At 37.6% G+C, this 23,046-nt stretch overlaps 1 protein-coding gene across 1 annotated transcript in view; it reads left to right on the top strand.

Moving 5' to 3' along the window:
- Positions 1-23,046, top strand: part of AFAP1L2 (actin filament associated protein 1 like 2) — an 88,120-nt gene that overhangs the window by 57,417 nt on the left and 7,657 nt on the right. The window contains exons 6-11 of the mRNA XM_070945049.1: positions 11,100-11,302; positions 12,716-12,895; positions 14,119-14,208; positions 16,456-16,519; positions 21,056-21,160; positions 21,778-21,989. Of these exons, the coding sequence (XP_070801150.1) occupies positions 11,100-11,302; positions 12,716-12,895; positions 14,119-14,208; positions 16,456-16,519; positions 21,056-21,160; positions 21,778-21,989 (854 nt within the window). The remainder of the gene's footprint in view (positions 1-11,099; positions 11,303-12,715; positions 12,896-14,118; positions 14,209-16,455; positions 16,520-21,055; positions 21,161-21,777; positions 21,990-23,046) is intronic.

The following is a 23,046-nucleotide window of genomic DNA, read 5'->3' as shown; positions in this document are numbered from 1 at the left end:
TACAAGAAAACTGATTGGAGATAAAATCAAATGAAAAAAGTCAGAGCTTTGTGTCCACAAGTCTCAGAAGAAGAAGAAGAACATGGTATGAAAACAATTAGATAATCCAATTCATAGCATTCTTCTCTGTATTTTCTGTGAATACAAGGATAAAATGGCCTTTTTGGGTCCCATATCTTTAACTGTGATTAAATTCAAGGTTAACTCTATCACTGCATCTACATGACAGGAAGATGTAATTTGACTTATTTCTGATAAACAGAATCAGAACAATTCTCTGAATAATCAAACGTCACATTGATGAGGGTTTTTCAGAAAATTTGTCACTGTGAATACAAAGATAAAATGGCCTTGATTCATCTAATCATGCCAATCTTCTGTCAAGAATCCTCACCAGATAACAATGGGCCAAGTGCTTTCTTAAGTGCAGCCTGCCTACAGGATTGTTGTATGGGGAAAGGCCAGAGGACTGAGTATTTGGTGCGTTAAGCTTCTAAAGGAAAGGCAATATTTAAATCTAGTAAACAAATTCATAAGTATATTTCATGTCTATGGAGATTCTCAGTCATCCAAGGTCATGGTTGCCCCAAAGGTGCTTTTTTCAAGAGGCAACTGGACTTTCTGGTTTTTCTTTGAAGACGTTTCGCTTCTCATCCAAGAAGCTTCTTCAGCTGAAGAGGCTTCTTGGATGAGAAGTGAAACGTCTTCAAATAAAAACCAGAAAGTCCAGTTGCTTCTTGAAAAAAGCACCTTTGGGACAAGTATATTTCATGTGAACAGTTCAACGCTTCCCTGATAGATAATACAGTGCAACTTATCCATTCAGTCACGTCCAACTATTGGTGATTCTGTGAATCAGGTCTCTCCACACCTTCCAATCATACACTATTTCTTTGAGCTTTTCTATGTTCTGGCTGGTATCAACTTTGATGGTATCCAGCTTCTGCATTCTGTGATACCCTGGTTTCTTTTTACTGTTAACTCTTCCATACAAAATTGCTTTTGCTAATAAATTCCCCTGTACAACATGGAAAAAGTAAGTAAGACACAGATTAGTGATTTTTACCTTCTAGTGATATGACTGGTGATATGCATTCCAGTACTTGCATGTTAGTCACCTTTGCTGTCCAAGGAATACGCAGGCGCCTTCTTCAGCACCACAAGTCAAACAAATTGATTTTCTTCCTGTCTTGCTTTTTTAAGGTTCAATTCTCACACCCATAGGTAACTACAGAGAACACAATAGAGTGAACCAACCTACATTTGGTTGCCAGGCTGATGTCTTTGCTTTTTCATATTTGGTTCATGTTCATCATTGCAGTGCAGCCCAGGGCAATCTGACTTTTTATTTCTGTGCTGCATTCATCACTTTGAGCTATTTGCAATCCTAGGGAAAAAAATGTTTTGAGACATTCTATTTCTTCACCATCAATTTCTATTTTGAGGTTCCCTTCCTTGCAGCGGTCATGAGCTTGGTCTTTTTGATATTTAGAAAGAGTCCAAAATTCTCACTTCTTTGATTTTCTTGATCAGATGTTCCAGGCCTTCTTTAGTTTCTGAGAGGAGAGTTGTATTGTCAGCGTACCAAAGACTGTTGATGTTTCTTCCATCAATCTTTACCCCAATTTTCAATTTGTATGTGTGTTAAGTCTAAATCAGTAGGTTTATTCTCAGTGATTAATAAACATTGATCCTTCTACATAATGAAATGCTACTATGATACAATAAAAAAGACTTACAGAGAAAAAATCATTTTCTAAATCAAAGGTTACATCTATTAGCATACAGTATGATTTAGTGACATTTCTTCAATTGATATCATTTTGCACACCTTCAACTGGCTATATAATAGCAAACATTTGATAATATTTAAAGAATATATCCAAACAGTTTACTTTTCAGGGTGTGTCTATGAAGCTATTGCAAAATAGAAGCCTTAATTGATCCCATTTAAACCCACAAATTGAATGAGGAATTGAGCAAGTCTAGGTCTAATAGTTGATAGGAAGGTGTATAGAATCCAGCCACCATTGAACAGATGGTAAGTTGCTTACTAAAACAGAAATATATTTTCTGGCATGATCTTGGGGTACAACCAGGGTGGGTTCCTCCCGGTTCCGCCCGGTTCCACCGAGCCTGTAGCGGTGATGATATGATGTCACCGAACCGGTTCTGCCCCCCAACCCCCAACCCCCCGCCCCCGTGTTATTCTTACCTTTTATTTGGCCCCACCCCCAGTCTATTGCTGCCTCCTGAGTCCCAGCTGATGGCTAAAGGGAAAAAACCTGTTTAAACTCTTGCCGTGGGGCATCAAAGGGCCACCCTACAGCTGATCAGTGTTAAAAGAAAACAAATGAGTAGACTGGTGCCTGCAAAAATACATGAGTAGATCAGTGCCTGAAAAAAAAACATGAGTAGATCAGTGCCTACAAAAATACATGAGTAGATCAGTGCCTGCAAAAATACATGAGTATATCAGTGCCTGCAAAAATAAATGGGTAGACCAGTGCCTGCAAAAATAAATGGGTAGATCGGTACAGCCTGGTAGACCAGTACCTCTGCTAAATCCTAAATAATTGTCACATGACCATCAAGCCATGCCCACAAAATAAGCCATGCCCACAAAATAAGCCACGCCCACAGAACCGGTAGTAAAAAAATTTAGAACCCACCCCTGGGTACAACAGATTTACTCCCATTGCTGCCTCAGTTCTCTTCTGCTCCAAAAAGAGGAACAAAGTTGTATGTTTAAATATGAGATTCAAGATGACTTCCCAGGAAAAAAATGGCAAACTGAAATGGAGCCAATGTGGCAGAATTAAGAACCAGTGTAGGAGAAGGAGTGGCAGAACCTGAGAGCAGAGTTAAAAGAGAGATCTTAAAATCCCTATGTAACCACAAGTGGACTAAATCCAACCTTCCCATCGCAAATTCTGTTGACTCTTATTTGATTCCGGGCAGGTGCTAACCATTAGTCAAGAATATTCCTGTGCATAGGCTTTTTAGCAATAAATCAGTGTAATTGGATCTTCCCAAGTATTTTGATTGCACCATGTGATGGACTTGTGGGTGCTGGGCAGGGACTTGGACTTTCCTTTGGGTGGGGAAAACCTGGAAGCTTTCAGATTCGGGTTTTCCCAGATGTGCCAATGTGACATCTCTAATAAAATAGAACTTTGAGGAACTTCAAGCCTTGGAGTCTTCTTTCGTTGAGGGTGTTATTTGGAACCTTGACATTGGGACTGAATAGGTGTCATCTCCCTATTTGTGATCACGAAGCAGCTTATTTCGTACAAGAATAAAAATACAGCTGAAAACTGAAAATATCTTCATGGATTTGTGAAGTAGGAGAGATTGTACAAATCAGAAAGGAGGGCTGTGCAGCTTTGGACTTGATTACAGAAGGGAGCTTTGGGGTATGCAGGAGGGTGAACATGGCATCTGTTCATTGCTTCTCAGTTCTGTGAAAAGGCACAACTGCTTTAAAGAACTTCAAAGGATCCTACATTGACATCTTTAGGGAACTCAGTTTGAAATCTCACATCGCTCTGAGAATTATTTGTAGTGTAAATTAGTGTAAAATAATGTAAATAATTTGCAGTGCAAATTTTATCCTATAAGAAAGACACAAAGTCTTCGCAACAATGAGGACTTATATGGCAATAGTAAAATGAAGGAGGAGGGGGAGGAGGAGGGGGAGGAGGAGGAGGAGGAGGAGAAGCCGAGATAACGCAGTAGTTAGAGTGCAGTACTGCAGGCTATTTCAGCTGACTGCTAGCTGCAGTTCAGCAAGTCGAATCTCACCGGGTCAAGGTTGAGTCAGCCTTCCATCTTTCTGAGGTCAGTAAAATGAGGACACAGATTTTTGGGGGCAATATGCTTGTTGCAATATTTTCAGGATCAGACTCAATAAATTTAGTAAGAGTTAAAGGTTTAAATATATCTCCTTTTATTTACATTAGGCATTCTATATTCACTGAATATTCACAGATAGAAGCAAGGAAATGGATGCATGCAGCTCCTTATATGTACAATGGGTGGAGCTAGATATGGGAGTGGTGAATTATGAATACATTAAGAAGTGAAGAATAAATTAACCCCTGATACCCCGTTCATATACTATTTACACATTAGAGAATAAGGCATTTACATCTGACAAATCCCCCTCTAAATGCCGATTCGTTATGCTACACCAATTACATTCAGATTCAGGACAGTACAAAACATACAACTTAGAAGTCAAGTATTTATGCTGCTTAGAAGGTAAAGGCTTTGTCAATATGTCAGCTAATTGTTCTGAAGTTTCACAATGCACTGCTTTAATAAATCCATCCTGAGATAATTGTCTCACATGTTTAAATTTTATATCTATGTGTCTGGACCTTTGTCCAATGGCGTCAGATCTAGATATTTCAATAGCTGCTTTATTGTCTTCATGCATAACAAAAGGCAAAGCAGGTTTTTTCCAAACATCTGAAATTAAATCATTAAACCATACAAGGTTATTTGCAGCTTTAGATAAACAAACATATTCTGCTTCTGTCGTTGAAGTGGCCACTAATTCTTGTTTACCAGTGTACCAGTAAACTGGACAGTCATTTAAGAGGAATATATAACCAGATGTACTTTTTCTACATGAGGTGTCTCCAGCCCAGTCCGCATCTGCGTAACATGTAAGCTTTGGCTCTTTATTATCGTTAGGTTCTAACATTAAACAAAAGTCTAGTGTATTTTTCAGATACCTTAATATTCTTTTAACAGCTTCCCAGTGGTACATTGTTGGCTTGCTGACATGTCTGGATAATAAATTGAGGGGTAAAGCGATATCCGGTCTTGTCCAATTAGATATATAAAGAAGTGAACCTATGACTGATCTATAAAATGTGTTATCTTTGAATTCAGGGGATGATTCATCAGCATTTCTTAGAAAGTCAGTCTGCATGGGAGTATCACAAGGTTTGGCATCACTTAGATTGCATTTGTTTAAGAGCTCTATGATCTTATCTCTCTGAGTAAGTTTGAATCCCCTTTTTGTCTTATTAATTTGAACACCAAGATACTTATTTACTTTGCCTAAAGATTTCAATGAGAAATGTTCATTTAGCTTAGTTACAAAAGTTTCTCTTCTCTCTTTATGTTTTCCTATGTATAAAATGTCATCCACATAGATCAATACAAACTCTATGTAATCATCACCCTTTTTGACAAAGAAACAGTTATCAGCAGTGGTAGCATTGAAGTCCATGGTTTTAAGTACTTTTACTAAACAATCATACCATCGTTTACCAGATTGTTTTAACCCGTATAAACTCTTGTTTAACAACCAGGTCTCGTTCTTGTTTGTGTATTGACTGTGAGGTGCTCTTACATATATTTCCTTATCTAGTTTTGCGTGTAGATACGCAGTCTGTATGTCATATTGGAATACATCGAGATTGAGTGCTGATGCTACCACTAGAGCTGTTTTGACACTCTCAGTTCTTACTGTGGGGGAATACGTGTCAGTATAGTCCTCCGGATATTTCTGTGCATAACCTTGTGCAACTAGTCTAGCTTTGTATAGGGTATTACCTCCTTCTAAGTTCTTAATTTTATATATCCACTTAGTACCAATAATTGTTTTATCTTTTGGTGCAATTGCAGGTGTAAATACATTTAATCCTTGTAAGCTTTCCATCTCTTTTTTCATTGCTAATTCCCATTTTTCTTTTTCTTTACGAGGAAGTTTTAACACTTCCTCATATGTATTAGGTGTCGTTGACTCACCATCCATATGCATTATGTAATCTTTGTATTTATTTGGCATCTGATTTCTGGTGTTTCTAATTGTTTTTTCAGGTTTACTATTGTTATCATGCAAATATCTTGCTTCCTTTTTTGTTAGTGTGTCTGTCTTTATTTTGTGTTGGCTATTTGTCCATGTTTTGGTTTTGTTTTTATATTTGTTGATATTTTGCTTTTCTATAGTCCCTTTCTCTTGAGATTTTGTATCTTTGTTGTTACTTGGAAATATTTCATTAAGATGTATTTTAGACCAGTTGGCCTGTTCATGGAACACAGCTGTTCTGGAGACTATAAATTTGTTATTATTATCAATGAATCTGTACCCTTTAGTGCCTGTCTCATATCCCATAAATCTGAGTCTTCTGGACACGTTTTCTCCCTTTCTTCTTAATTGCTTAGGTATGTGTACGTCTGCAGTGACTCCAAATATGTGCATGTGTGCTAATTTTGGTTTCCTATTATACATCACTTCATATGGTGTCTTATTTACAATGCTGGACCAGGTTCTATTCTGTGTGTAATTGGAATAATGTAGGGCTTCTGACCAGAATTGTTTGCTTAAGCCAGCATCTTCCAATGTGCATCTAATCATGGTTTGTAATGTTGAGTTCTTCCTCTCTACAATCCCGTTCTGGAACGCAGAAAATGGACTAGATGTGTAATGTAACATTCCTTTGTCCTTTAACCATTGGGAGAATTCTTTAGACATGAATTCACATCCCCTATCTGTCATGATTTGTTTTATTTTGATATTGTGTTGTGTTTCTATGCGTTTATAAAATTCTTTAAATTTTTGAAAGGTTTCATCTTTGTGTTTTAATGTATAAACAAATCCATAGCGGCTATAATCGTCTACTATGGTCAAGAAGTAACGTTTTCTATAAGTGATTGATGGAGTTAGTGGACCAACTAAGTCCATGTGTACTAAATCAAAAATTTTGTTGGTTGAGCTAGTAGATTTTCTTGGCCTGGGGCTAGTTTTTAGTTTTGTAGATTTACATACTGAGCATTCCAAATAGTTTTCACAATTTTTTATTTTAACACCTTCTGCGTGTTCAGTCATTTTTTGTACTACAGAAAAACTGGCATGTCCTAACTTCCTATGTAAGATGTGAGCACACTCATCATGAATTGGCTTACCTATTTTTGGTTTTTTTTCATTGTGTGCTTCTTTGTGATCATGAGATATTTTACATTCATCATTGTCACTGTTGCTAATGTTTCCATTGTCTACTTCAATACAATCTTCCATATTTGAATCAATGTTGTGCAACCATTTTTCCTTTGTTATTAGATAAGGTAGGCCTCCTTTAATCATCACAGTGCCTATATCTACTTTATTTTTCTCCAAAGTCGCTTTTCCTTTAGAAAAAACAATGTTAATATCAGAATCCCTACTTAGTTTTATGGCACTTAGTATGTTATGAGGTATTTCAGGTATTAGTAATACCCCCTCTATTTTTCCTAGACCAGGCAAGGTTACATTTCCTCTACCTAATACTTGAACCTTTTCTTGGTTAGCTACCTTTATTACAAACTTATCTTCTACAAATGAAGACAGTATATTTTTGTTATTAGTGGTGTGATTAGTTGCTCCAGAATCAATAAGCCAATTATTTTTCTCATTCTGTTGTATGTTAGTGTTGTCTTGTTTATTTAATCCATTCAGTGAACCAGATTTTCTATCCTTTGAATTATCTCTGCCCCCTCTATTCTCTTTGTAATTTGGTGGGCTTCTATATCTATGTCTATCCATGGAAGACTGTCTATAATTGTATTTGTTTCTATATTCTGACCTATGTCTTTCTTTTGAAATTTTGGGGCAATCTCTTCTATTGTGTTCCCTGGATCCACAGTTGTGACATTTAAATGTTTCATTATATTTTTCTTGGAAAGCTACTTTCCTATATGGTTTGTGTTCTATGTGATTGTTAGAACGATTCCTTCTTGAATTGTCTTCTGCTATTAATTTATTTGATAGACTTTCTATGGATAAGTATCCTAGATTGATTGTGTCTAAATGTGACATATAATTGTCCCATGATGGATCAAGTGAGTTGATAATAACACTTTTCATTGTTTGGTCTGAAATCACCTCCCCCCTTAAATGCAGTTCAGCTCTTATTTTGTTTAAAGATATTAAATGCTCACTTATGGAAACCCCTGGTTTTATCCTAGATGAAAAGAAATCTTTAGATATCCTTGTGGTGGTAGCTACACTGTCACTGTGAAACAAATTGAACATGCATTGAATAATTTCTGAAACAGTCAGATTTTGCTTAATGCTGTGATACATTGCAGGAGATACACTAGATATTAATAAGAAAAATGCTCTATGGTGTAAACAGTCTATTTTTAGAGTCCAAGGTCTTTTTGGGGGACTAGTGATAAAAAACAGTAAGTTTTCCTTCATAAAGACAACCTGGAGTTGCTGATACCATTCTTGTAAATTAATGCCATCTATCCTTAGCTTTGGGAAGTCACTGGGTAAATTTCCGACATTATTAGGTCCATTACTTACAACCTGAGGTAGTCCGTGGTCTCGTAAATGCAGAAAGTTACAAAACGGCGTGGGGATGCTCGCAACGAGCCTGCACGGTCTTCTCGTCAATTCATGTCTTCCCGGACCGTCTGCGTAGTCTTGCGCATGCGCGTTGTCCATTTCTTCCCTGGAGTCGTCGTGAAAGGTTCTCCTCGTTGCGGCTCGCTCGTTCTGCTCCTCCTCAGACGAATCGGTCTCTGGTTCGATCTTGGGAGTCCTGACGATGGTGGCTGCTCTTCCTCTTCTTTTGAGGGCGTTGGTGCTTGCTTCGGTCTGTGGCGTGGGGCGGTATCGGCAGGGCTCTCTGGGTTCGGGCGTCGGCGCTCTCGTAGTCAGGATGGGAGCGGGTAGGTCTTGAGGCATTGGCTTGCTTGCTCGCTTCTTCGTTAGCTTTTTAGTAATTTTTAGTTTTGGCCCAAATGCAGCAAAAAGCGTTTTCATTGCTGATTTTATTTGATTGTTTGTTGAATCACCTTCACTTTCTGATTCTGATTCTTCTGAGGTGTTTGAATCTTCTTTTTCGTTTTCGTTGTCTGATAATGTTTTTCGCGCCAGAAATTTTGAATTGAGTTTTCTGATTGGCTCTGCTTCGCTCACCCTGGAGGTCTGTTGAAACCAAGATGGCTGCCATTCAAAATTTCGCACGGGATCACCGTTTTTCTTCTTCACAATATTTTTTTCTGCAGTCATATCACTCACTATTTTTGGGTCTTTTGATTTTTCATTAGTGATGTGCTTCTCTCTCGCTGCTCCGCTGTTCTTCAGCATATCTTGGAGGTTCGCGATGAGGCTTTCATCATTCTTCTGGCTCTTCAATAGTTTTAATATCTCTGACCTGAGTTCGTTATTCTCTATTTCGATTTCCTCCCGATCATCATCTTCATTTATTATTTCTTTGTCTTCAGTGGTGTATTCTTCGGATTCTCTCGAAATCGCGTTTGTGGATTCGTCAATTATTTCTTGTTCTGTTTCCATTTCTTTGCTGTATGCCCTGGTGTTGGGCCTATCTTTCTTAGACATTTTTAAGTTTTTTATTGAGTCAATTAACCATCCTCTGCTACCAGCTTGTTGCAATATTTTCAGGATCAGACTCAATAAATTTAGTAAGAGTTAAAGGTTTAAATATATCTCCTTTTATTTACATTAGGCATTCTATATTCACTGAATATTCACAGATAGAAGCAAGGAAATGGATGCATGCAGCTCCTTATATATACAATGGGTGGAGCTAGATATGGGAGTGGTGAATTATGAATACATTAAGAAGTGAAGAATAAATTAACCCCTGATACCCCGTTCATATACTATTTACACATTAGAGAATAAGGCATTTACATCTGACAATGCTGATTCTGTAAACCACCTAGAGAGGGCTGTAAAAGCACTATAAAGCAGTATATAAGTCTAAGTGCTAATACTATTGCTATGATGATATCTATTCAGTCGCATCCGACTCTTGGCAATTCCATAGGCCAGTTTTCTTCCAATCTTGCACTATTTCTTTGTGTTTTTCTATACCCTGGCTGGTGTCAGCTTCGATGGTGTTCAGCCATCATGTTCTTTGAAGGCCTGGTTTCCTTTTACTGCTAACTCTTCCAAACATAATTGCTTTCTCCAGTGAATTCCCCCACATGGCATGGCCAAAGTAAGTGAGGCGCATTTCGCCTTCTAATGACATGACTGGTGTTATGCACTCCAGTGCACTTGTTTGTTAGTCACCTTTGCTATAATGTTTTTTCTATGTGTGCCTAAAGCTCATGAAGTAAATATTAGCCCTTTCCCATAAAAATTAAATGCTGGCTTCCACATGAAGAAATGATCAGAGCAAAAATCAGGAAAAAATAGAGTGACATGAAATAAGTTTAAACTGTTCATTGCACTATTTGTGCAAGCTAGTCCAAGCAAGTATATGAATGTACTTTTGGTATTGTATCTTCAGACTTTCTTTTTCCTCTATTTCCTGTTTTTTATAATATTCACAGATTTTTTTTTAAAGGAAGTCATTATTTTAATGCAAGATAAGTTATAACTACAGTTCTTTTGTAACTAGTTATCCTGGCTAAAAGTGATGGATATGGAAATCTTAAGACATTTGAAGATCATCAGTTTGCATGATGTAGCAGAACATAGAATTTATAAAAGTGATATATTATGTAACTTCAAACTGAATAAAATCCATGTGTAATATGCATATTATTAAAACATATCACTGTGATATTTATTTCATACCACTACAGCTTGGTTGGATTAAAATAGGACTGTTGACTATACAAATACTAATACTCAAATTATTAGTGTACTAGTTCTATCAAAATTAATGCAAGGTTGATGGGTGTATGATTGAAAGAAAAGGCTAGAGATAGATCATAATGAAGAAAATCTACCTATTTTCTACGGGTCAAAAACAACCTCATGGCACATAAACAATTATTTCATATGAATGTGATTCATGCCATTCACTTTTCAAATTATATTAGAATTTGATTTATGATTGCAGTGTATATGTGGTAGTGGTTATTATCAAATTTAAAAATTGGATTGAATAATGATCTTCTGCATGCTGATCAAAGTTGAATGCGGATAAAGTTGCCATATTTTCTTCAATATGTGATGGTTTAAACTTGACAAGTTTTCAAGCCATCTTTATCTTTACTTCTGTTTATCTTTGTTATTCATCTTGGAATGCTTTGGAGTTTACGTAGTGGAGGAAAGCAAATTCTAATCCCTTTCTAACCTGGATGTAAATGTAATTGTCTCTTTCCCATGGATGCAGATGATGAAGCAGTCAGCAGCTCCTATGAATCCTATGATGAGGAAGAGAGCAGTAAAGGCAAGTCAGCCCCTCATCAGTGGCCATCACCTGAAGCATCTATTGAACTTATGAAAGATGCCCGGATCTGTGCTTTTCTCTGGAGAAAGAAATGGTTGGGCCAGTGGGCCAAGCAGCTTTGCATGATTAAAGACAACAGACTGTTGGTAAGTATTTGGTGAGCCAGAAAGTTAGTTTAAAATATGAATTATTCTTGAAGTTTTTCTGTTAAAACTTTAAACATGAAGAATTCAGAAAGGAGAGGTGGCAAATAAATCCAAAAAGTCTATTACATCTACAAACTTGATTCCTCCAGATAAACAAACAAATACTTCTGGGAATCCTATAAGCAGGATGTGAAGGCAACTTTACTTTTTACGATATGTAATTTTCAGATGTTTTGGACTACAAATTTTATTATCCTACCTCTGACAGTCATTTAGTAGGTTATGGAAAGTTTCTTGGTTTTCTGTTCTTGAAATAAGAGCTAATCATACTCAAGACTAGAAGTGTTTGCAGAAGAGCTGTTTGGGCAGATAGGGAGGGAGGAACAGGTATAGTTCATACTATGAGATAGGAAAAAAACCACAAATATAGAGCCAAGGTAACCCGTGTCATTCCTTACTCTATTCTCTATTCCAATATATTTGCTGAGAAAAGCTTGTGTGGATTATATGTACTCTTGTGGAAGAAGTATAGTATAAAGGAATTCTGTAATTAAGAGATTTTAATGCTTGAGATAAATAACAAGATATCCCCCAGATATCATTTCAACATTGGTGATGAGAATGTATGCTTGAATACCAATATATCTAAACTTAGTTACATGGCACATGTAAAATTTGTAGTAAATGTGAAGGTTTGTTCCTTCTACTCTTATTGGATAGTTTTAATTCTGTTTTCATTCATTATTTCATGAAACATTTATTTCATAATTTCCACATGAAACGCATGTCAGTTGGCTTTACTTTAAATAAATATTACTTATTACCTGTGGCATACTGTAAATAGCAAGCCTATCTCTAGATATTAGATATTTAGTAAATAGCAAGTCTATTTCTTTAGGTATCGATTTTAGGCACGTTTAGTCCCCATTAAACATGGCATAAGTTAGCTGTACAAATTCTTCTATCTGAAGTATCTGCCTGTCCGTCAGAATAGATAGGGTAGGCATTTTCCAAGTCATTTCCCTTAAATGTTTCCATTTGTGGGTCCTTAGAAGAATGCCTTTTCTTTTGCAATTTCTGTCCTAAGGAGCACCATTGCTCCTGAGACCAGCAGCCTTCCCTCTTTTAACCTTCAGGAGAGCAATTAAGATCTGGCTCTTCCCCCAAGGGTTGCAACAGGGTGAGTTCAGAGTGGGATGAGACTGTGTTGAGTACCATCTGGGAAGTGCGGTTATGGGGCCTAGTTTTTCTCTTTTTTTCTTTTAGTTTTATCATTTTTTTTTTGTTTTATGTTTATTCATTGTTTGATTGGTTGTAAGCTACCCAAGAGTTGTTTTAAGATGGGCAGTTGAACAAATGTTTTAAATAATTTTAAAGAAAGTAATAATCTTATTATATTTCTTTTCTTTCCAGTGTTACAAAACTTCCAAAGACCATAGTCCTCAGCTGGATGTTAATTTGGTGAGTTGCAGTGTCATTCACAAGGAGAAGAATCTGAGAAAGCAGGAACATAAGTTGAAGATCATCCCCATGAATGCAGATGTTATCGTCTTGGGTTTGCAAAGTAAAGACCAAGCAGAACAATGGCTCAGAGTGAGTGGAGCGTTTTTTGGAGTGGGAGGCAATGCCTGTTACTCTAGGTGTGGGGATTTGTTGAAGCCACAATTGCAAATGCCAGTACTGAATTTGGCAGCCAGTATTCTTGTGCTTTACCAGTCATGTGATTTAAGGCTCCTCCTTAAACATGCACACAATGCCTTTTGGAAAAGAAACCACATATTTATAAAAAATACTTGATGAGTTCACTGGAGCCCAAGGGCAAATATATGAATTAGAAGAGCAAATCTCCTTGTTAAATTAATATATTTTTGGAGAATTTTCAATAATGTTAATTTAAATTTTATACAAGTAGTCCTCGAATTGTGACCACTCACTCGGCAACCATTTAAAGTTATGATGGCACCAAGTTAATGGTGCTTACAACTGGTCCTCTAAGTTCTAGGTTTACTTACACATTACTGTGCTTCTAAGCTTTTCAAGGGATAAATGTTCAATGTTATGTGGCCATGCCCTTGCTGTTTGATATTTCTGTATTTATTATTTTGATTTTTCTGCATCTAGATCATCTTGATTTTCCATACCGAAGACCTCTGAACTGAAGTTAGCTGTAAAAACACAAGAAAATGCTTAATAATTTATAGTCAAGTAAAAATGTCCAAGTACAAAGCAAGTACATGCTGTTTGGTAAATCTTTTAAAAGCACAAGAACACTGGCTGGCAAAGGACCAAGCCTCTGTTTCTAAATTAAACTAACCACAGCAAAAAATACATGTATGCACTCATATTGGTATAACACAGGGTTACTTTGTCCTCCCAAACTGAGGTAATCTTCTATGCCTCTTGTGAGTGGTCAGTATAGTACAGAAACTAAAATCTTTTTCTTCTAATAGGTGAAAGAGGATTTTTTTAAAAAATGTTGTTGGCTCATGTAGTGTTTTGCATCTTGATATCTCTACTGACATGCCCAGAGACTGTTACGTAAGAAATCATTCCTAATTAGAGTAGAACAATGGAGGGGGTTGCCCAGCACATCCTCTGATTTGGTGTGCTGTTTATATATGTGTCCTAGGCTTCACTCTCAAGCAGAAGTTTCTGAAACAGCTCGACTTCCCTATCTCTAACTTCAAAATTGCTTTGCTTAAATTGAATTATGCTTCAGTTAAAATTAGCCGAATGCTTTTCGGCACAGAAGAAAATAAAAGCTGTAGATGGTCATAAGACATGAAATTGCTTACATTGTGCTTTTCCCCTCCTAGGTAATCCAAGAAACAAGTGGTCTCTATCCAGAGGGGCCGTGTGAAGGAAATCAGTACGTTCCAGACTTCCAGCGGTTCAATAATCCAAAAGTAGGTCTTATCTTTTGAAAGGGATGCTTAGAAAGCAGCTCTTAAATCTTCCGTTGCATAATATTTTAAAACTACTTGATTATATAAGGGAAGTAATTCTCACCATCAAAACAGGAAAATGGTTGAAAACTCCAGCTTGTTTTGGAAGCTGCAATTAGAACAGCTTCAAGCGTCTTTCCATCCCTTCACAACAACACTTCTTTGTATCCATTTATCTTCCCAATAAGATGGTTTCAGATTGCTTTTAAAGAGAGCTTATAGATTTAGTTCTGTTCAAACCCAAATTTATTTATTTATTTATTTATTTATTTATTTATTTATTATATTTCTATACCGCCTTTCTCCCGTAGGACTCAAGGCGGTGTACAGTCAAGAAAAATATAGACACACAAACATCATAAAATTGCTAATTAAAATTGTTACTTAGTTTGGTCAATTAAATAAAACCCAGAATTAGATAACATTTAAAAAATCATTTGCATGTTTGTATGTTTAGCCCTGCCTGTTGGAACATCAGGGTCTTGAGGGCACGGCGGAAAGCACGGAGATCAGGGATATTCCGTATCTCCGGGGGCAGTTCATTCCAAAGGGTTGGAGCCCCCACAGAGAAGGCCCTCCCCCTGGGAGTCGCCAGTCGACATAATTTGACTGACGGTACCCTGAGTAGTCCCTCCCTGTGAGAACGAACTGGTCGGTGGGAGGCTATTGGTGGCAAAAGACGGTCTCGTAGGTACCCAGGTCCTAAGCCATGGAGCGCTTTAAAGGTGATAACTAACACCTTGAATCGCACCCGGAAGACCACCGGGAGCCAGTGAAAACATTATATAAAAAAACATTCATTTTTTCCCCCTTTTTATAATCCTTTAATCCCTTGTTTCGGGGTGGAGTTAGGGCTACTGAGTGGAGCAGAGCATTTACTGGTCTTTATAACATATATAAAAACTATATATAAACTTTCTTGGACCCCACATATACCCCCACAGAAGCCTAAGGAAAGCATCTGGGATGGGAAACATGGAACAAATGTAGTCAAACATAACCTAGAGGAAAAGGCTACTCTGATGGTAATAAGGCCTTCTTTCCTACCGGTGAGTCAGCACAGAATTTGCCTTATGGAGTTGTTGATGTTGTTTCAGTTGGAGCTACTATGTTCTGAGCTGCAGAAGAGAAGGGAGTGTTCCCAATAACCTGCTGTGATACATTTGCAAAACAGTTTGCTGATTAAATTGCTTACCTCTCTTCCAATTTGGACTTGTTCTATGAAAGTGATTGATGGTGTTCAGTATCCAAAGATAAGATTTAACTCATTCATTTATGGACCCAACAATTTTTTTTAACGGTGGGAATGGGAGCTAAATGACTCTGGGAGGCAAATCATTAACTCTACAATCCTAGATATTTTCATCCAGCAGAAGAGGTTGAAATAGTACCACTACGTTGTTCCTCTACATTATGCCACTTAATTCAGCTCTGCAGGAGTCTATATGCTTTTAAATATCTACAAGACGCTGCTAGCTCATGTGGAGTTTTAGGGAGTGGTCTGATTATTATTATTTGGGTGGTATCTAACTCGCTTTTTTTTTTGGTCAAGGAGTTTTTTAAGTTAACTTTCTGTGTGGCTTGGCTACCGTGAAAAGAGTTTTTCCTCTTAGTTTAATATGATTAGTTCTTCAAAATTCAGAATGAGTTTACATTCAGAATTCTATAATGTTTATGTGTCCCGAAAGGACACATTTTCCTGGATGTAATGAACATATCTTTCCCCAATAGATTTCTTGCTGGATCATTAAAAAAGAAAGCTATGGTGAATTAAACTGAGAATAAAAAGACATTTCATAAAACGTACTGTTATATTTGTTTATATTTTAATATCAGTATTATAATTAAATGAACATGTTTTAAGCCAATCAACTAATCATTGGGCAAATGTTATGAAAGAGGAAACTTGGTGGAAAGACCAAGTTTCTCCATTCATGTGCCTGGTGTTCCAATCAAGCTGTGTTGCTGTTTGCCTGAAGTCAAATAAAAAAGAAACAACTGTTTATTTAGGGAGGATTTGTAAATCTGATACCATTGCAAGTGCAATAGATACATCAATATTCATACTTTTTCATTGTACCATCCATCATTTTCTCACATTGCTCCAAATACAAAATATAAGCTTCCAACAGGCAGAAGAATTCTTCAACCCAATACTTTATAATTTTCTCAACTTTAGTCATGGAGATTGTTTTTTGTTCTTTGCAGGTGGAGCCATCAGAGAGTGGAAGCAACACTGATGGTCACATGGAGTTGGTGGAAACAAAAGATGGTAACGTGACTTTGAATTCAGAAAGTTAGCCCAATTTTCACACCTGAGTCTAATATAAGTCCTACCTAAAAATAAGCCTAGTTAAGCCCTGGCCACCATCTGGTTGTACGAGGTGGGGTGAGGCGCATGCATAAAAATCAAACTAGGGTGGGGATGAGGGGGTGGAACTGCCCCACATGCCCTGCACCCACTTACCTTAGGACCACTACAGCCAGCCTCCACTGTTGCGCCACTGCCCGACTTCTTCTGCCGCCGCTTGTGGCAGGATACCATGTGGCTCATCGTGCTGGTGCTGCCATTTGCAGCAAGACACCATGTGGTACATCGCACCACACATCGCACACATGCAACAGACCAACACACCATGCAGCCTCCTGCTGCAAGCTACGGCACTGGTGCAACGAGCCACACAGTGTCTGGTTGTGAGCAGACACAGAAGAAGGACAGTGGCATGATAGATGTCGGGGTGTGGGAGGCCTGACTGCATTGGTCCTAAGGTAAGCGGGTAAGACATTCCCCGAACATAAGACCTGGTGTTTATTTTATCCCCTTCTCCCCAAAATAAGATCAGGTCTTATTTTCGGGAAAACACAGTAGTACCTTTCATAGATATTGTGAATTATATATTTTTTTTAAATTTGATTTATATGCCGCTCTTCTCCGGAGACTCAGGGCGGCTTACAATGCGTTAAGCAATAGCCTTCATACTTTAGTATATTTATACAAAGTCAGCTTATTGCCCCCACAGACTGGGTCCTCAATTTACCTATTTTAGAAAGGATGGAAGGCTGAGTCAACCTTGAGCCTGGTGAGATTTGAATTTACAGTAATTGCAGACAGCTGGTGTTAATCACAATGCTATTAGTCTGCTGAGCCACCATAATCCCATGACAACTGCAGGGCTCTGGGCAGGAGGAATTTGAATTAGAAGAAGGAAGAGAGAAATTAAAGCAGCTGTCTCTGCTGTATATTGAATTTGCAGATTACCTGGTTGAAATAGAATTGGATAGAAGAGCTTCTCTGCCAAGTTAATTTGTTATCTACATTAATTGAACTATGTAGCTTCTACTAGGGATAATGTTCTACCTTGTAGAACATAAAACATATGTAAAACTTCCATATACTTGTTTGTCAGTCCAATCTACTACTATTTTGACTAGCAATGGTTGTCCAGGGTTTCGAGCAGAAAGAAATCCTTTATATCTCCTACCTGAATTTTTAATTAAAAACCAAGAATCAAAATGTGGGACTTTCTGTATAAAATGCTTATGCTCTCCTGCTAAGCTATGATCCCTTTTCAAAGGAGGGAATTTGAAAAAAGAAGGCATTATATCGTGATTCCTTCTCAATACAGAGAAAAAATGTTGCTACTCAGAATAATATCATAAAGAGGAGGCATTTTACCTGAAACTAAATTTCATTTAACATGTTGGAATTTGAAAGGAAGTATATTTTAGATTTGATTATTATCTGGGTATTTTTTTTCTGGAACTGAAGCATTGAAAACAATATCAGTAGGCAGAGGTGGGTTTCAGCAGGTTCTGATCAGCTCTGGAGAATTGGTAGCGGAAATTTTGAATAGTTCGGAGAACCGGTAGTAAAAATTCTGACTGGTCCCACCCCCATCTATTCTCTGCCTCCCAAGTCCCAGCTGATCGGGAGGAAATGGGGATTTTGCAGTAACCTTCCCCTGGATTGGGGAAAGACATTTTACAGTATCCTTTCCCCTGCCATGCCCACCAAGCCATGCCACGCTCACCAAGCCACACCTAAGACCAAGTAGTAAAATTTTTTGAAACCCACCACTGTCAGTAGGCCAGAAGCTTGTAGCAGCTTTGTTAAATTGTTGGTCAACTGCAGTAAACCTAACCAGTGAGCTTACATGCCAAGAATATATATGTCAGTTATGTGCTTGCTTACATGAAGTATTGTGTGTATTTATCCCAAGAATTAAAGTTTCACCAAAATGGCAATAAAGGATTTAGTGTAAATACAAACAGAAAAGGAGAACCATAATAAGACCCGGTAAACAACCTCTATTTGCAACAGACCTCATCTGAGTTTTCAGTCATCCCTTGCAGATTATTGTAAAAACCTGATGAGTTTTGCAAATACTTGAAAAAGAATGCTTGCAAATGCTTCCCCCAGTTCCGCAGAAAAAAGGATGGTTCAAATGAAAAGAACTCAGCTTTTAATCACAGAGTCTTTCTCACCTCCCTCCAACCATAACCATGCTTTAGCATTTTTTCCTCCTGCCATGTACTCATTAAGTGGCTTTTGTCTCATCCCCAGCCCATATCTGAGGCATTTGAAAATGGTCTCCTCTCCCAACACAATCTTTGCTGTGGACATGATCTGGCACACTTTATTGATCATTTAACTGATGATGTGGTTTGGAGCTAAGATCTGCTCAGTTTGCGGCTTTAGGCTCCTGTAGGCAGATCCCTTTCCTCTAGTTATTGTGAGTTGTAATCCACAGCCATTTTGGAATAGGGGGCAGATGCCTGCCTTCTGCAGAGTCATCTTCCCTTAGAAAATTTGACTGGAGTTTCTGAAGAGCTGATCCTAAAAACATGCTCCTATCACACTTCTAAACCTGATTTTTAAACAAGATTACAATTATTTTGAAAGAGTAAACAGGCTGTCCTGGGAGTCAGACAATTGGGTGTATCCTTGCCAGTAGTTGCTCTGAAGGTGTTCGCTGCTACAGTAGATAAGGATTTTATATAGCTGTGGTGGTTTTTTTTTTACTGTTTATTATCATCATTATTTTTGAGGAACAATAGAACTTCCTCCTGACTAGTGAATGCTCCCAGGACCAGAGTTATACAGTGGTAGTTCCTTCATCTGTAACTCCACAGTTACTTATGCTGCATTTGGGAGGGGAAATCTTATTGTTTACTTCATTCTGACTTTGGTGACACTAAGTACTATGGGTAAACAAAATAACACAATTCAAGAAGTCTATGTTGGTACGTAAGTTCTGCATGATCATCCCCCAGCTACTTTCTGCTTTTGCTAATTCTGAGGTTAGAACTGGACTTCTGGTCATTCACTGCATGTACTACTGTTCTCTTGCACTTCTAGTTATGGGATTAAGTTCTCCCACTTCATGCCACATGTCACTTTGTGCTTTTTAACTATGATTTGCTGTTGTTGTTGTTTTAAATAAGGATTAATGCTGTTTCAAAAGAGCATTATTTCTTCACACAAAATAGCCTGCTGAACAGCTATCAAATATTTCACCCCTGTGCTCCTCCTCTGTGCTATTATCTTTCAATCTTTTAGAACCCAGATATAGCCATACACAGAAATAGCTTGAGAATAGCTAACAGGCAGAAAAGGTTGTGAGGAGCAAACTCTTTCTGGACGGAGCCCCTGCCACAAGTTGCTAATCCTATTGTTCTAAACTTGTCCCATCCTGTCGTATGGGGATCAGGACGGGTAAGAAAGGGTTAAATACTTGGTGGGCGGGAGATGAATTTGCAGGACCCACTATTTCTGTTCCCTACTTTAGCCACAATAAGTAAGGACCTTGCCAATTAATGGCCTCATTATTGTAGCACAGGGGTGTCAAACTGAACTGGATACAGCCCATATAGGCCATGCTACCCCAGTTCTGCAAGAGCAAAAACAATCCTGATACGTCACAATACAGCCCATGATGCGATCAGGTTTGACACCCCTGTTGTAGTAGAATAAGGATCAGCAACAGGGGCAGCACAGTTTATGCTAGACTACATTTCTGCCAGCTGAAGGGCTGCTGGGTGACGCTTTCATACAATTTTGAGGGAGAGCCTATGCAGACATGAAACAGGTAGGCCTATTTTAGCCCCATCAAAATCCAATTTTATTGATATAGTGGTTCAGAAATTACTTAAAAGATATAAATACTTCAATCCCAGCAGAAAATTATAAGCGTGTATAAACAGTCACATCAGCATATTTTTAGTAGGTTAAAAAGGACAACCTACACATTTGGTGTACTAACTATTTGGTGTACTAGCTATTGCTTACGTTCTATCCAACCTACCTTACAATGGCTCCAGTGACAGCAGGAAACAAATGGTATGAAAAACAAGCTTTGTTTTGTTCCAAGTTGACTTAAAATAGGAGGCATTTTTTCCAACAACACAAGTGTACTTTTCATACCTCCCTTTTTGAATGCTTGCCTCTACAAGTACATATTTCATAATTATCAGGGTAATATCACTCAATCGAGAATAGCTAAATATCTTCAGGCACATAAGTAGGTTATCGTTTCTGTAACCCTTTGCATCCCTTCCAGTATTTCCAAGAAGGAGTCAACATCTGGTTCATTATGGCCCCTGTAAAAAACAAGTTTCAAGTTCAGAAAAACAACAAAAAACTTTGCTTGTTTTTTAAAATCTTGGATGATCTAAAACTGGTTTGGTTATGCAAATATTCTTCATACTGTTGTGAAGATGGGTCATATATGAAATTGCATCCCATTTTATAATAATCATTTTCTTCAACCACAGAATTTAATATGTAGCTTTTTTATTTCTTATTTAGCTAAGAAGAAATGCACACCTGGGTTAAAATTTAGCAACCTGATGAATCTTGGGAGAAAGAAGTCTACCTCCATGGACAGTCCAGAAAGATCTTTGGATACCGGCAGTAAGTAACTTTTAAGAAATGTACATACCAGTACTTTTCTGCGTTTATTTGAATTGCTGCCACCTGCAGGGAAGACAATCCTAGAGAATGATGCAGAAGATAACTATAGTATAGCCATTGTGACTGGAAAATAATAGAAAGCATGCTTCCAATGCTCTTTTAGATCTTGTAAAAATCCATAGAAGGTATAGTAATATCTTTGGGAGAATTCTGACAGTCATTCTAATATTCTTGTTGTTTTTGCTCAAAATATAATCCAGTTTTGACCATTGAGCCATAACTTATTTATATAGCATAGGTTGTATTAGGTTGGGGGTTGGAAGATGGATGGTGATGGCTGTGTTTTTATCAATTAATTAGTTACAATAGGTGCTTTTTAATATCAGAATTTGGATCTCAGTTTGTATGGTGGCATGACTAACATGTTCATTGTGTTGTAGGGTTGGAAGCAATGTTAGGCAGCTCTTAGTTTAGCACTCTGCCCAGAGCAATAAAATGATGTATGTTAGCATGTTCTTATCCACTGACAAGAGATCATCTCTAGAGGGGATTGAAAAAGTATTCTGGGCTCCATTAAAAAAGAAAATATTATGAGAACAACATTTCTTTCTTCACAGCATATTTAAATGTACTGGTGAACAGCCAATGGAAATCCTACTGGTGCCATGTGAAGGATGGCCAGCTCCATTTTTACCAGGACAAAAACAGAAACAAAGCAGCTCAACCAGCTTTGAACTTGGTGGGATGTGAAATCATCCCAGACCCAAGCCCTGACCACATCTATTCATTTCGTATCCTGCACAAGGGTGAAGAATTGGCCATGTTAGAGGTATGGATGTCATTCTCTCCAGAAGCTGGTAAACACAGTTTAGTAGCCATTCATAGCAACCTATCACAATGCTGTGTTGGAACTTGTTTAAAGCTTCCTTTCTTTGCATAGAGCCAATTTAAATAACTTACGTTACCTATCCACAGTTTATTTCATTGCATAGAAACATAATACAAAAAGCACGAGAGAAAGAGAAAGAGCAAAATGAACTTTTAATTTGTTTTCCTTACACTTCAGCCAAATTAATCCAGAAGGTAATTTATAGTGAGAAAATAATACCTGTAATTTTAGGTGAAGCACTATAATTAAAGTAGCAACTATAGTGTAATTTTAAACAGTAGGAAAATAACACTAGCAATAAGTCATCAATATTTGAATTCCCAGAAAGAGATGCAGGGCACAGCAGTATTGAACCATTTTTCCCTTTAAGGATTATTCTCTTGAAGAAAATCTTTGGGTTATGATGCTGGTATAATAACAGGGTCAAAACTTAGAGTAAGCAAGACTCTTTGTGTCCTTTTTTCTTATTCTCCCCTTTCTTTCTTGTTTTCTGGGTTCATTGGCCTCCTAGAGGACCCTACTGTTGAAGTCTATAGAAATCTTAAGCTTTTTTTCATTTATTGGCCGTATATATTTCCTCTCTATATTTGGCAATGCCTAAAATAATACTTCTTGTTAGATCTGTGAGGAAAAAAATCTGTTGAGCACTACATCAACAGTTTTATAGTTCAATAAGTCAACTGTGCATTCAAAAATAAATAAATATGAATCTGCTTCAAATGATTCCTTGTCCAGAACCTTTTGTTCTACCTCCCACTATTCACTTTTTAGTTGTTTTTTTAAATTTTTTTAAAAAGTTCAGGCTGAGAGCCCAACTTCTTTTCTCCATGTTGACTGTTTCCACCCTAGCTCCACTTCCAAAGGGCATATTCTCTCTCTTACTCAGGCCTACAAACACACAAAGGAAACAAAGTACTTAAATTTATAACATAGGAATGATATTGTGAGATCAAGAATGCTGGAGGGAAGGGTAAAAAAGGAACAAAAGTAAAACAAC

Source organism: Pituophis catenifer, unplaced genomic scaffold, assembly GCF_029215685.1.
Source record: "Pituophis catenifer annectens isolate HBS135680 unplaced genomic scaffold, rPitCat1.0.hap2 SCAF_6, whole genome shotgun sequence".
In the NCBI taxonomy this organism is placed as follows: Eukaryota; Metazoa; Chordata; class Lepidosauria; order Squamata; family Colubridae; genus Pituophis; species Pituophis catenifer.
The sequence above is the reverse complement of the archived record's forward strand: the minus strand, read 5'-3'. Positions and strand labels throughout refer to the sequence as shown.